Here is a 14,189-nt window from a genome sequence, read left to right on the forward strand (position 1 = left end):
AAAGAAAAACACACACAAAAAGAAAATTCAAAATGAAACACAGTTTCCACTTTCACTTAAAAGAATCACCCTCCTACCTCCTTACATTTTCAGTCCCTAACCAACTTCAGACTTTCTTCCCCAGTTTGGAAGTAATTTATGCTAATTTTAAAATTTCAGATAATGCGGACATCTCAGACATTTAATATTAAGTAGCAATTCCTTCCTTTCCCCAAGGCCATTTCCTAAAAGGAACCACTGTTGAGTCTGTTCTATATCTTTCCAAACTTCCCCCTTACATTTGCTAACATTCATGGAAAACAATGTTATCTTCTTCTTTGAAATATCTTCATGTATGGTGTAAGACTCAATCCTCCCCCCTCTCCACATTTATAGACGGACATAATACCTTTATTTTATTTATTTTTCTGTGGTGTTGAGGATGAAACCCCATATCTCACACATGCTAGGCAAGTGCTCTACCACTGAGCCACAACCCCAGCCCTGTAAGACTTAATCTTTACAAAAACAGAGGTGAAATGCACAGAGCATAATCATTTTTAAAGTGAACAAGTCATTAGCATTTATAAGCTCACAGTGTTATACACCTTCTACCTCTACCTACTTCTAAAACATTTCTCATCACCCTAAAGTTACTCCAAGTCCCATGGGGGTATTATCACTGAAGTCCTTTATGTGCCTGCCTGTGCTTAGACCTTCTGATTCAATCTCTCCAATCCTTGCCCCTACCCTGCAAGGTGGGATTTGTTTTCATTTTACCTGTGAGGAAACTTGAGGCTGAGGGAAGTTAAGGCAATTGCCCAGGCAGGATCCAAAAATCAGATATGTTTGTTCCAAAGCCTGAGTATTTTCTGCTCTTGGGGGCTACATATGCAGTTTCCACACAAGTCATGCACTGTGGGGAGGTTTCAATGAGAGGAGATACAGTTCCTGCCTTCTAGGAGTTGAAATCAAGTAAGGAGAGAAAATGCATTTGTTCTGTTTTAGGAACAAACAGTGATCACTGACCAATCAAACTTCAGTTTTATGAATGAGGGGTTGTCTTGGACACTAGGATATTTAGGAATCTGACCACTAGATGCTAGTAGCACTCCACCCCAGTTGTACCAATCAAAACATCGGTAGACACTGCCAAATATCCTCTGGGTTGAGAAACACTGGTCCATGGTACCTAGGTCCACGGTAACAAGGTCCACCTTGAAGGGAGAAACCCACACTTGGGAGGGACCACCTAAAAACAGAAACATATACATAGATCTATTTCCAGGGGTATGGGGATTCTGGGACTGAAATGAGAAAATGTTCCATCCAGGACAAGCAAGAGTTTCCATGAGGAAATCTGGCCTAGCAAATGACCTGAAAACCTAGACCTCATAATTACTGGCAGCTAAAACAATGGCCACAAGAGACACAGGTAAAGCAGATTTAGGAAATGGGTGTTCACATTTATGCCCAAGCTGGGTATGTGGCAAAAACACTGCACATTCAAAGGGGACTGTCCGGGTGGAAAATGGAGGCCCTTTACACATGTCAGAGGAAATGTACACCAGCAGGTAGACATGTTGGGACAGATTTGATTTATTAATGCTGTCTGTTCAGCCGGGTGCTCCCTATCCTTTTTCAAAAACAGAAAAGTTTCCACAGCCAGAGATAACATGCTCCAGCGAAGAGAGGTCAAGATGGGTAAACCCTCCATAAGTTCCCTCCTGACTGTATTTCTATTAGGTAGCAAAGGGTTCATTATTAAATGGAATGTGAAATGTTCTCCCACCACATTCTGGAGGACTCTTCTAAATGCTTGATTAGAGAAATTAGCTGAAAGTTAGAAAAGAAAACTTCTCTGTTGTGTAGCCATGTCACATTTGCCCCTCATGCCAGCCCCTGGAGAGGCATTGGCAGGCTCTTCCACTTTTAACAGATGAGAAATTAAAGGACCAGAGGATTAAGTAACTGGCACACGATAGTGTTGGAATAGGAATGGAGCCCATATGTTGAACTCTAGAACACAGATTTCGGTTAAGAACAAAAGCTCTGGAGTAAAGTAAACATGGTTTCAAGTCAACTCAATGGTTGAGGGACCTTGGAAAACTTCCTTTCTCTCTCTGGAACTCAGTTTCTTCATCTGTAAAAGTGGCATGGGAACATGATACTTTTTTTTTTTTTTTGTGGTACTGTGGATTCAACCCTAGGCCTTGTACAGGTTAGGCAAGAGCTCTACCACTGAACTGCACTTAAAAAAATTATTACCTTAAGGGTTCTCAGTAAATTGCCCAGGTTATCATTGAACTTGCAACCCCTCTGCCTCAATCTCCCAAGCAAACTGGGATTAAGGGTATGTGGTGCCACACCTGGCTGGGGCATGATAATAAGTATCACACAAAGTTGTAATGTTATAGTGAGGACTGGATATGATATAGAGTGTCAGAGGCTTAGCTAAATGCCTGGTGTTCAGCAAGCAGGAGGTGGTTGTGGTTGGTAACTATCACTGTTAGATTTTTTTTTTTGATTTTTTTTTTTTTAGAGAGAGGGGGGGAGGGAGAGAGAGAGAATTTTAGTATTTATTTCTTTTAGTTTTTGGCGGACACAACATCTTTGTATGTGGTGCTGAGGATCGAACCCGGGCCGCATGCATGCCAGGCGAGCGCACTACCGCTTGAGCCATATCCCCAGCCCCACTGTTAGATTTTTGACTGTACTGCTACCATTAGTGCTGGTTTATATACAGTAGTCTCTCCTTATCCCTGGGAATATGTCCCAAGAGCCCCAGTGGATGTCTGAAACCACAGAGAGTACTGAACCTAATATTCACCATGCTTTTTCCTATATATACCTATCACAGGTATCATAAAGTTTAATTCATAAATGAGGTATAGTAAGAGTTTAAGTATAACACAAATGGAGTAATTTTAATATTATAATAAAAGTTATTTAAAACTTATGAACTATTTATTTCTGGATTTTTCCATGTAATATTTTCAGATCACTATTGACTACAAGGTAATAAACTGGGAAAAGTGATATCATAGGTAAAGGGACTACAGTATGTTTTCATCTGTTAGCAAACAGCAGACACACCTCTGAGCTTCTTGGACCAAACAGCTCCTTGAAGGATCTTCATTAAGAATAACTTAAAGAGTGAGAAAAACCATTAGAAGGATAGTGCTATTTATAAGAGATCTGGGAAGAGCCAAAAGTGCCCAACAACAGTGATTAGTTAAATAAGTCACAGTGTAACCATAAAATGGAATATTCCATGGTTGTTCAAAAAACATTCTTTTTCAGAAAAGCTTAATGATGAGTGGCAAACCTTACAGACAGACGTAGGCAAGAGAAGAAAGCTCTTGATTTACAATAACACTAAACATTAACAGGGGTTACACCCTTGGATGATGAGATTTTAATCTTCCACTTCGTAATTTTCTACATTTATCTTTTAGACTTCTTGTAATGAACAGATATTAACTAAAAAAAAAAAACCCAAAATCAGTTGACATATATGCAAGAATAAGAACACTGAGTGAGAAGTGACACTATAAAAATAAAATCAAATATCTAGAATTTGGTTCAGATTAATGCCCAATAAAAACATAGTAAAAGGACACTCAATCATTTGAAAATCAGTACATTTCAAAATCCAAAGAGCCAGTGCAAAGAGAAACCTTTTGTAGCTTAGAGAAATTCTAAGTTAAATAAATGAAAAGCTGAAAACAATATTTGGTGTCGGTATGGAAAAAATATACAACTTGCTTTGAGCCAGCCCAAAGTGAGGAAGCCTTCTAGAAGCCTGGGGCAGCTACCCAACCAATGTCATAGGGTACCATCAACAGGCCCTTGTATGCTAATGTTAATGACAAAATATTCCCCTCACTGAAAACAATGACTCTCCCCACCGCCCCCATGCAAAGTAAGGGACAGCTGAGAGGTAGGATGCTCCAGCTTCAAAGTGTGGTGGTTATTTTTAGATTCTGACAAATTGTAGGCTTTTTCTTTTTAATTTTTTTTCAGTTGTAGATGGACATAATACCTTTATTTATTTATCTTTATGTGGTGCTGAGGATTGAACCTACTGCCTCACACGTGAGAGGCAAGTGCTCTACCACTGAGTCATAACCCCAGCCACAAATTGCAGGCTTTATTATGACCAATTTTTTAAAACTTTTTTTTTGCAGAGCCTGCCATGAGAAAGGCACCCCGAACACCCTGTAGAGTCCCAGCTCCACCACTTACCAGCTGTGTGACTCTGGGCACATGTTTAAACATTCAGGTTTTTACCCTGTAAAGTGGTAATGAAGCCCACCTTGCAGAGACTGTGAGGTACTGATATGAGGTCATGAACATAAAGTGCTTTGTATGGAACCAAGATTATAGTAGCTAATCAACTCGTGAGAGTTCTTATTAAAAATAAGAAACAGCAAGCTTTAAATTACAAGTCAACTATTTACAATGGTTTGCTATTACTCCAGGAATAATGAAGAACAGTAGAAAACTAGAAGTTCTTCCTCATACAGAATTCAGGTTCCTTCTCAGCTATACCATTTCCTCGTAACAGCAAGGTAGATCTGGTTGCTGATTGTTTCCCACAACACACATATATACACACAAACCCCAAGTTCATCTCCACACTGCCAAGCAACTAGGGGCCAAGGACTTATGAGATCAAACCAAGGGACTAAGTAGCAGGTCCTTAAAGAAGAAAATCATGGCTGCCAAATGTACAGAACAGCATGTATCCTTGTGAGATCATTTATTTCTCATATCTAGATGGTATCCGTTTGTGTGCTCCTATCTCAACCCTGAAATGCCCTTTCTCCCCTTCATCCTTATCAGCTCTGAGCCATCCCAGACCCAACACAAATCCCTCCCTCTTTGCAAGGCAGCCTTTCTTGATGTCTTCCATCCCTAAGCCACTACTAAACTCTATCTCTCCCTCAAATACTTTATTACATAAGATTTTCAAGTCTTAGTTGAGTACATGCCTGTGGTTATCAGGAACCATTCTAAAACCAAGCAATTCTCCCTGGAGGGGCCAGAGTTGGGAAGGAGTACTGTGGGGAGCCACTCTGAATGACTCATGCCTTCCAGTCCTGAAGCAAGAGGCTCTGACCAATCACTATATTTCGAGGTGACTTGGGCGTTGTCCCTGCCCAGGAAGTCAAAGGCTGTCACCCTGGGGTTGAGCTACACTCACCTATTCCTTTGTAATCCTATCCCTTTGCTCTGTTTGGGATAGAATGTTCCATGGAAGCTCCCTTTGTGTGTCCCCTTCTCTTGCTCTGCCTTTGGGTGTGGCCTTCCTAGATGTCAGTCAATCTGCTGACAGCAGACATCATGAGGCTAGATTCAACCTTCTGAAACCTGACCCCTTGCCTCATTTGAATGGTTTCTCCCCAATGAAAGGGTTCAGCACCTGCTCCTCTCTCTTTCTTCGAACCCCAAAGGTCAGAGGAGCTTCACAGGACCCAAAGAAAAAGGTATCTCTGTCTCTTGTGCGATTATTTCACACAGCCCAGTTCACCGGGAGTCACCCTGAGTATTTTAGTCATGAGAAATGCGACAGAATACATGTTCTGATGTGTTGGTTAAAGAAGAAGGGCAAGGCCCCATCACTAGGCAAGTACCCACTGTCAGCGCCTGGGGAGACCCTAGGAGCAGCAATGGCCACTGTTTCTAATAATAACAGTGATAATAATGGCAACTACCAATATTTTTTTTTATCACATTTTAAGTAATGTGTAGTTTTAGGCACTATTGACACAGATAAATAACTTTGGGGGCTGCGTGTAATGGCATGTGCCTGTAATCCCAGCAACTTGAGAGGTAAAAGCAGGAGGATCCTAAGTTCGAGGCCAACCTTGGCAACTTAACAAGACCCTACCTCAAAATAAAAAAAAATAAAAAAAGCTGGGGATATAGCTCAGTGGCAGAGCACTTTTCTAGCATGCACAAGGCCCCAGGTTCAAAAAGAAAAATATAAAAAAAAATTTTTTTTACCTTTTTGTGTTCATAACCTTTGATTGGAATTACACTCTAGGAATATAATTGAAGGAAAGAAAAAAAAATACAGGCACACACAAGAACGCACAAAATCTGTGATCAGGATGTTTAAAGCAATGTTGTCTACAAAGGTTAAAAGAAAAAAAAAAGGGGCGCCATTTAAATGTTCAACAATATGAGTGTGATTAAATAAACTGCCATATCCTTTGGGCAAAACTCTATGAACCCATTAAGAACTGGGTCCATGAGCTGGGTGAAGTGGCACATGCTTACAATCACAGCTACTTGGCAACTGAGGCAAGAAGACTGAGGCTAGTCTTCTAGGCAACTTAGTGAGACACTGTCTCAAAAATAAAAAATAAAAATGACTGGGTATGTAGCTCAGTGGTAAAGCATTCCTGGGTTCAATCCACGGTACCAAAAAAAAAAAAGCAGTATGATTATGAACTTGGTTTTAAAAAATATGCATGTTGCTGGTGATGTAGCTCAGTGGTAGAGTGCCTTCCTAGCATGTACAAGGGCCTATGTTCACTTCTAACACAGGAAAAAAAAAATGCATGCCGCTATATATATAGTAAAAGAACTACTTCCGGAGTACATAGTGAAAGGTTAATGCAAGCTTTTTTGGTGATATGGAGGAAGGATTACAAGTGACTTTTGTTCCCTTTTTTGTATTTCAGTGTAATTTTAAATTTTATGTTATATAATCAAAAGAAAGCAAAATAGATGGTACTTTTTAAAAAAATAGGACAAATAACTTCAAATGATATTCAATATAGTTAGCAATACAAAAATATCCACAGCCTAAATATTCACCAATAGGCCAATTGTGTAAAATAAATCATATCAACACATTGAAATAATATATACACAGTCCATAAAGATCAGATTTTTCCAAGAACAACGGGGATATAATACTTCTTGTCCTACATAAAAAATTCTCATCCAGGTAAATGACAAGAGGAGGATGAAAATAGATGAAACAAAACATACTAAGCCAAAAACAAACAAAGAAAAAAAAAGCATTAAAAGAAATAAATAGGGATATTTAAGTTGTTCTTTTTTTTTTTTTAAGAGAGGGAGAGAGAGAGATTTTAATATTATTTTTTAGTTTTCAGCAGACACAACATCTTTGTTTGTATGTGGTGCTGAGGATCGAACCCGGGCCGCACGCATGCCAAGCGAGCGCGCTACCGCTTGAGCCACATCCCCAGCCTCTTTTTTTTTTTTGACATGATATTGGGGAGTGAACCTAGGTTTGCTCTACCATAAAGCCACAACCCCAGCCCTTTTTATTATTTTGAAACAGAGTCTCACTAAGTTGCTGAGGCTGGTCTCAAATTTGTGATCCTCCTGCCTCAGCCTCCCAAGTTGCTGGGACTATAGGCATGTGCCACTGCACCCAGCTAGGGCTATTTAACTTTAATGAAAGGCCCAATGCACAAAAGAAACTGTAACAGTAACAAATATGAACATTTTTGCACCTAAATGCAGAGCTTGGAAACACATGAGACCAACACGGATGCCACAGATCATCTGTGGTCACCTCGAAGGCAATAACCCCAAAGGCAGCCAATCACACAGACAGTGATGAAGGTGGAGAGACTCTGAGTGACCCCAAAGTAGGCTCAGGGGATGTAAGCTATGTACTTATACCCCAAATAATACTGGGAGAAAATTATTAAAATATGAACAGGAGGTAGTTTTGGAGTAGAAGGCTATCCATGTTCTTGTCTCTTTCTTTTCTGTATTTTTTCCATAATGAACATACTTTCATAACAGAAGAGAAAAAAAGTTGCTGTCCAAAGAGAATAAAGGGCTACATCACAGAGCAATGAGCACAGCATTTTGTCACATGTGCTGGACTCAGTGCAAATGAGTCCTGCAGCTGTGCACAGCAGTCACAAGAGAGGCAGGGAAAATCAAGCTGCCAGCCCACAGGAAGCTCACCTTCCCACTCCACACCAGGGGAGTACACTCTGGCCCCTTTCAGACCTGGGCCAGGTTTTCCTCTCCTGCAGTCCAGGGAGGGAATTTATAGGCCTGGAGGGATTCAGACATCTGTGCTCCAGTCTACAGACCCACTAACCTTCCTGGAAAGGAAGCAGACAGAGCGCCATGCAGTCGTCGGCCTGTCCCTTCCCGACATCCACAAATGCAGCCTTTGTGCTGTGGCCCAAGCCCCCAGCCCATATGGGTTCAGGGAGGCAAGAGAGAACAAATCCTGCTGTGTGCTCCAAGGACCACTCACATTTGTGAGGGGCTTTTAGTCTTTTGAGGGAGGCTGCCAGCCCAAAGCTCTCCTGATATCCTCCTGGGATAACTGCTCTCCCAAGGAACCAGAGGAAGACCTTCTAAGAGCTCCTGTATTGATGAAAGCATTGTGTTCGGGCCTTAGTCATCTCTTAGCCTACAATGAAAAGGAACCTGACCTGAGAGACATAATTGGATATCCAAAGGGATCCATACACATCTAAGATGCCAGGAGCCAGGGAAAAGGAATTCTGCAACAGAAAATCAAGCTGCTCCATGACAGCCCCAAGTCATTTTTGGAAGAGAAAAGGCATAAATAATATATACATGTGGGTGAGGATGAATGGCTGCTTAGAGGCTCAGGCAGCCCAGACTTTCCTAATTTCTCTTTCTTCCCTATTAGAAATGTCCTGGAGCTCCAGACAAACTGCGGAAGGATATGAAATTGGTTTAGTGAACATCCCTGTGAGGCCTGCTTGTCCTCCTTATCTTCCCTGTTCCCCAAGCTATGTTAGCACCTACACCCAGTCTAGCTGCTGAGGGAAACAGTAAAGTCAGGGAGCAGTTACTGGGATGCTAGGACTGAAAATAATGCTGCAGAATGCAGAATGGAAATAATGTTGAACTGCGTGCCCCAAGGTGAGCTGCAGAGATACCTAATGGGCAAGATGGCATTCTCCACGCTTCATGGATCATTCGTGGACATACTGTGTAAGGCTGACTACAACCCACAGGGCGCATTTTCTATTCACTGACCTCTCCATTCCCACCAGGACACACTTGAGAATAAACATGTTACTCAAGTACTTTTTGTGTCTTTATGCATAACTATATGAATAACTGTTCTATTTCTGCCAGGTTGTTTCTGTCCCATATGTACAGCTAGAGTCAGCAATTCATCATATTTGAAAAAAGTAAATAGAAAAATTCCTTTGCCAAAAAAGAAAAAAAAAAAAAGACTTTGAAGCTTTGAAGACCAATTTTTACATTTCAGTTTTCCCTCGGGTCTGGCTTTCTCATCCTTGCTTGGTCTTAGTCTATTGGATTTCAGACATGACTTCTTTCTTTCCCAATTCTCCAGGTCAATGCAAATTTCCAAGGTGATCAAATATTTTCTCTGGTATTTCCTGAGTAGGATCCCCAAGAACAGGAGAAAAGAAATGAAGATTGCCTGAGAAGCCAAAAGAAAGACAGTGAGGGCAAGATCATGGAGGATCTTAAAGCAATGTATAATCAGAGCTGGGCTGCAGTGGGAGACACAGAAGCTGCTTTTCCTAGGAGCATGAATACAAAAGTCTATAGTTCAGGCAAAGCAATGATAGCAAGTGAAGCAAAGGGACCAGTGTTAGAAGGAGAGTAGGGGGACATCCGTAGGTGACAGGTGGCTAGTTACTCTGGTCCAACTCATTATTGCCACATGGGAACCTAAGTCCATCTCTGCCATGAATCTACAAGAAAGCAATTCCATACAGAACAGAGCAACAGGAAGGCAGGAAGAAGAATATGGTGCTTGGTGAGGTCTTATTCGGTGCCTGTGGAATGAATGAGGACCTCCTGGGCACAGTGTGGGACATTCTTGGGGAAAACAACAGGAAGAGATGGCTAGTGATGGGGACGTTCCATAATCAGGAGAAGAAATTGCCTCAGAGTGAACCTGAATCACAGTCACTAGGATGCAGAAGAAACAGTCAAATGCAGAAGAAGGCTAAAGAATTACCAAAAAGCAGAACTCAGTGAAAGACCAGACATGTATGAATCAGGTGGTGATGACTCTTCCAGGGGAAGCTGATGGCAATGAGCTTGTCCAGTGGGGCTCAGAACTGGTCATAAAAGAGAGCAGGTAAAGACATCCTTCTTCACTAGTTTTGCAGTCCTTCATCTGGCTCCCCAGTTGACCTTATTCTCTTTTTCTCTGTTCTTCCATAAAAAAGATCAGGGTGTAACTAGGGGCCCAGGGGACTAACCACTGAGAGAAACAGAGCCAAACCTACAGCAAATTAGGTGATGAGGGATTCATTTGGGAGCAACTGTTGGCACAGTTAACAGAGGAATGGGCACCAAGGGGATGAACTCTGGAGAGGGATGGCATCTACAGGAAAGTGGCAGGAACAGAACGGGCTCTGTGGAGTCATGGTATATTGGCTAAACTGTGAAGAAGCACGGACAGAAAGTGGGTAAGGAAGAACCCCAAAGAGTTCTCAAATCATGGATTTTTGTCACATAAGGCATGTCTGGGGTTCTGGTCCACAATTTTCTTAAGGATGCAGAAAGCAAGGATAATATTGCCAAGCCACGGTATTTGGGAAAAATAAAAAATGGCTCACTTGAAATGGTTCAGCTATATTGGGTGAGCCTTTTCATGGCATGATTTCTTTTTTATTTTTTTTATTTTTTATTGTTGGTTGTTCAAAACATTACATAGTTCTTGATATATCATATTTCACACTTTGATTCAAGTGGGTTATGAACTCCCATTTTTACCCCATATACAGATTGCAGAATCACATCAGTTACACATCCATTGATTTACATATTGCCATACTAGTGTCTGTTGTATTCTGCTGTCATGGCATGATTTCTGTGGGCTTGAGTTTAAAAGAGGATACTTGGGTCTAAGGCCTTAGACAAATCTCAATTTTCACTTTAAAAAATAAACTTCATCAGGACTTTAAGAATAACTACAGCTGGGCATGGTGGCACATGCCTGCAATCCCAGCAGCTCAGGAGATGGAGGCAGGAGGATAGAAAGTTCAAAGCCAAACTCAGCAACTTAGAAAGGTCCTAAGCAAGTTAGTGAGACTCTGTCTCAAAAGATAAAAGAAACCTGGGCTAAGGATGTGGCTAGTGGTTAAGTACCCTTGGGTTCAATCCCCAGTACAGAGAGAGAGAGAGAGAGAGAGAGAGAGAGAGAAATAACTACAAACACTCATTAACTAAAAAATTACTATAGTAACCAATATTTACTACTGAACTAATTAGTAAATTATTATTATTATTAAAGAGAGAGAGAGAGAGAGAGAGAGAGAATTTTTTAAAAAATATTTATTTTTTAGTTTTCGGTGGACACAACATCTTTATTTTATTTTTATGTGGTGCTGAGGTTTGAACCCAGCACCCTGCGCATGCCAGGCGAGCATGCTACTGCTTGAGCCACATCCCCAGCCCCTAATTAGTAAATTATTGATGGCTAACAAAGGGCCAAAGCACTATAGGAGTCCCTTTGAATATACTGTCACATAAATCTTTACAACGATTTTACAAAGGAGCTGGTGACATTGTGGCAAAATTTATCCATAAGGAATAAAAGCGAGAACTAGAGATGTTAAATTACTAGCCCAAGGTGACAGTCTTTCAGTGAGGCAACTAAGATAGGAGCCAAGTTACTTCCACTCCAGGGTCTAACCCAGGGATCAGCAAACATTTTCTGTGAAGGGCCAGATGGTAATTATTTTTGGCTTTGTGGGCAATATGGTCTCTGTCACAACTATTCAACTCTGCCATTGGGGTGCAAAGGCAATCACTGAAAAAGTACAGATGGGCATGACTGGGTTCCAACAAAACTTTACTTATAGACAATGAAATCTGAATTTCATATATCAAGAAATATCATTCTTCTTTCCTGCTCTTCTCCAAACGTTTTAAAAATAAAGCCACCCTTACCTCATAGGCCATAAAAACAAAACCCAGGTGGCAGGCTACATTTTTTCCACATGCTGCAGTTTGCTGACCCTGCCACCAGGTTCTGTTATGCGTCACCCCCCCTCCCCCCAGCTCATATCATGTGCTGGGTTTCTTTTGAGCACATACATATTTTAGGACAAAACCTGTAAGAGAACATCTAGATGCAGCATATGCCTTGGAAATACAATCGTGAGGAAAAATACAAGAGAAATGGTTCTGACTCTGCCTGACTTTAGATTGCAACTTGAAAACACTTTTCTTCCTTTCTGCCCTCTCACCTGTACTCTTCTATTGAGACAAGCATTGAATTTGGTCAGTCTGAAAGCAGGGGAAAATCTGGGTAGTATAAGGATGCCCCTTTCTACAGAAAACCACTGTGTCCATCTTACCTGCAGAGTTTGGCTGAAGCGTTTTAATGGGGTGGCCTTCACGGGTGGGATGAGGTTTGCCAGAGATGTGACTCTGGAAAGGGGCTTGACCCGTTTATTACTAGGTTCCTGTAAGGGGGAAACAAAAATAAGGAAAATGTCAAGGTCAATTCTGAAGAAAACCTTATTCTACCACACAATCATGTCCTTCTTCATAAGCTCCTGGTTGCATACTAAATTGTGGAACATCAAAAGTGCCCTGTCTTACTCCAGCTCTGCAGAGGTGACCTAGCTTAGGAGCCAGGGAAGGATAAATAACAGGGGATGTCAACAGAGGCAGCTTCTGAGAGAAAAGCACAGGGCAGGGATCTCCTTTTTCCTCACCCACAGTATCTGCTAGCTTTTAATTTGGAAGCCTCCACTTTGTAAAATCATCTTTCCTACTCCTTTAGAGAAAAGTGACCTCTGATTTTCCATTAAATGACCTTGTTAGGCAGGTGTCTTTTGTTGCTTGTGGTTTCATCTTTTTTACAAACCATTTCTCCATTTCCCCTAAAGCTACTCTTCTTTTTCAAAGTGGTCTTTCAAAAGCACAAAGATTGCTTTTCTTAATTCACTAAGTTAAAAATCCATTTTTTAAAAGAAAGGAAGTTTTATTGCTGGGATCTTATGAAAAGTATCTTTATATCTACAATGTATTTTAAATGCATTATTTAAATATTAATACTCATACATACTCATAAATATAAACCTAATTGCAAAAGAATATGTACAAGGAAAAAACTGAACCATGGGCATTCCTTTCTATACTATTTATAGCCATAAATTTTGAACATCCCTCCACAGAAAATGCTATTTGCAAATCTGCAAGTTACTCCCAAACTGGACGATGGGTGAGAGACAGCCTACCCATCCCAACGACTTTAAAGACAAGAATTACATAAATAAAAACAACAGGCTGTGGGGAACAGAGAGATGAAAGACAAAACATTTTCCAAAGACAAAGAGAACAGTTTACCCTTGTCTTCCTAAGCTCCATCTGACCTGCAGTAGATGCTGGACAGCACATGAAGACACCAGATTTTGATGGAAAAAGCCAAAGTAGCCAATTGTGGCAGACCTCAGTCATTTGCAGAGGGAGCCCCAAGGTGCTCATCTTTCCTTTTCAGCCATTGCTTTCAAAGTTTTGAGGGGTTAAACCAGAACTTCTGATTCTTCAGGACATCCCTGCAGAATATTCTGAACATAGCAGGTGCTTGGAAAAATCCTTTGTAAATCTGGAATTCTGCTGAGAAGCTCTCCTGTCATTTTATGCCCTTGCCAGCCTCAAAAAATTGTAAGTCTTCTCTGAAATAGACTTTCCCTGAGTTCTATGGTATTTAAATAGAAAAATTCAAAATTTTAACCCCCTCAAAAGTTCAAAACACTTCCACACTGTGGCTAAGAATGACTTCATAATTTCTCAAAGCAGTCAGATACTTTTCTAAGAGAGAATGAATCCAGGCTGCCGGGGACCTCCCTGGCTTCTTGGTATGCTAAGTTGAACAAGCAGTAGAAAACTCTCAGACCACCAAGAAGGCTTAGTTCCAAAATATGACGGAGGAATCTTCCAACATAAGAGACACTGTGTTACAAAGATGTAAGTATTGAAGAGAAAGGTCTAACAGTCTTTCTTTCAGCTGACAGTGCCCTTCAGGATGCTCCCTGTCTGGTGTCTGGCTCCTGAGCATCTGCGCCTAAAAGAGGACCTTTTTTTTTTACGTCAGAGCTGCACCACCAGCATTGAATCCACGCACGCGAGTGCGCGCGCACACACACACACACAGCCTCTTAAGCATCCCCTGAATTTCTCTAAATGGCTCCTATTTTGGTTTGGAAATGCTAAGATCATGA

At 41.0% G+C, this 14,189-nt stretch overlaps 1 protein-coding gene across 6 annotated transcripts in view; it reads right to left on the reverse strand.

Annotated features, from left to right (window-relative positions):
• The window catches only part of Arhgef3 (Rho guanine nucleotide exchange factor 3), a 321,024-nt gene that overhangs the window by 30,530 nt on the left and 276,305 nt on the right, over nucleotides 1–14,189 (reverse strand). For 5 of the 6 annotated variants that reach the window (XM_058582175.1, XM_046452866.2, XM_046452868.2 and 2 more), the window contains one exon: nucleotides 12,318–12,425. In XM_058582175.1, coding sequence (XP_058438158.1) covers nucleotides 12,318–12,425 — 108 coding nt within the window. Of the gene's footprint in view, nucleotides 1–12,317; nucleotides 12,426–13,314; nucleotides 13,950–14,189 lie in introns of those variants that run through there. The other variant, XM_058582176.1, reaches the window with a different exon arrangement.

Source organism: Marmota monax, unplaced genomic scaffold (genome assembly GCF_021218885.2).
Source record: "Marmota monax isolate L192 unplaced genomic scaffold, Marmota_monax_Labrador192_F-V1.1 WCK01_AAM20220418_F8-fsc00042, whole genome shotgun sequence".
NCBI lineage: Eukaryota > Metazoa > Chordata > Mammalia > Rodentia > Sciuridae > Marmota > Marmota monax.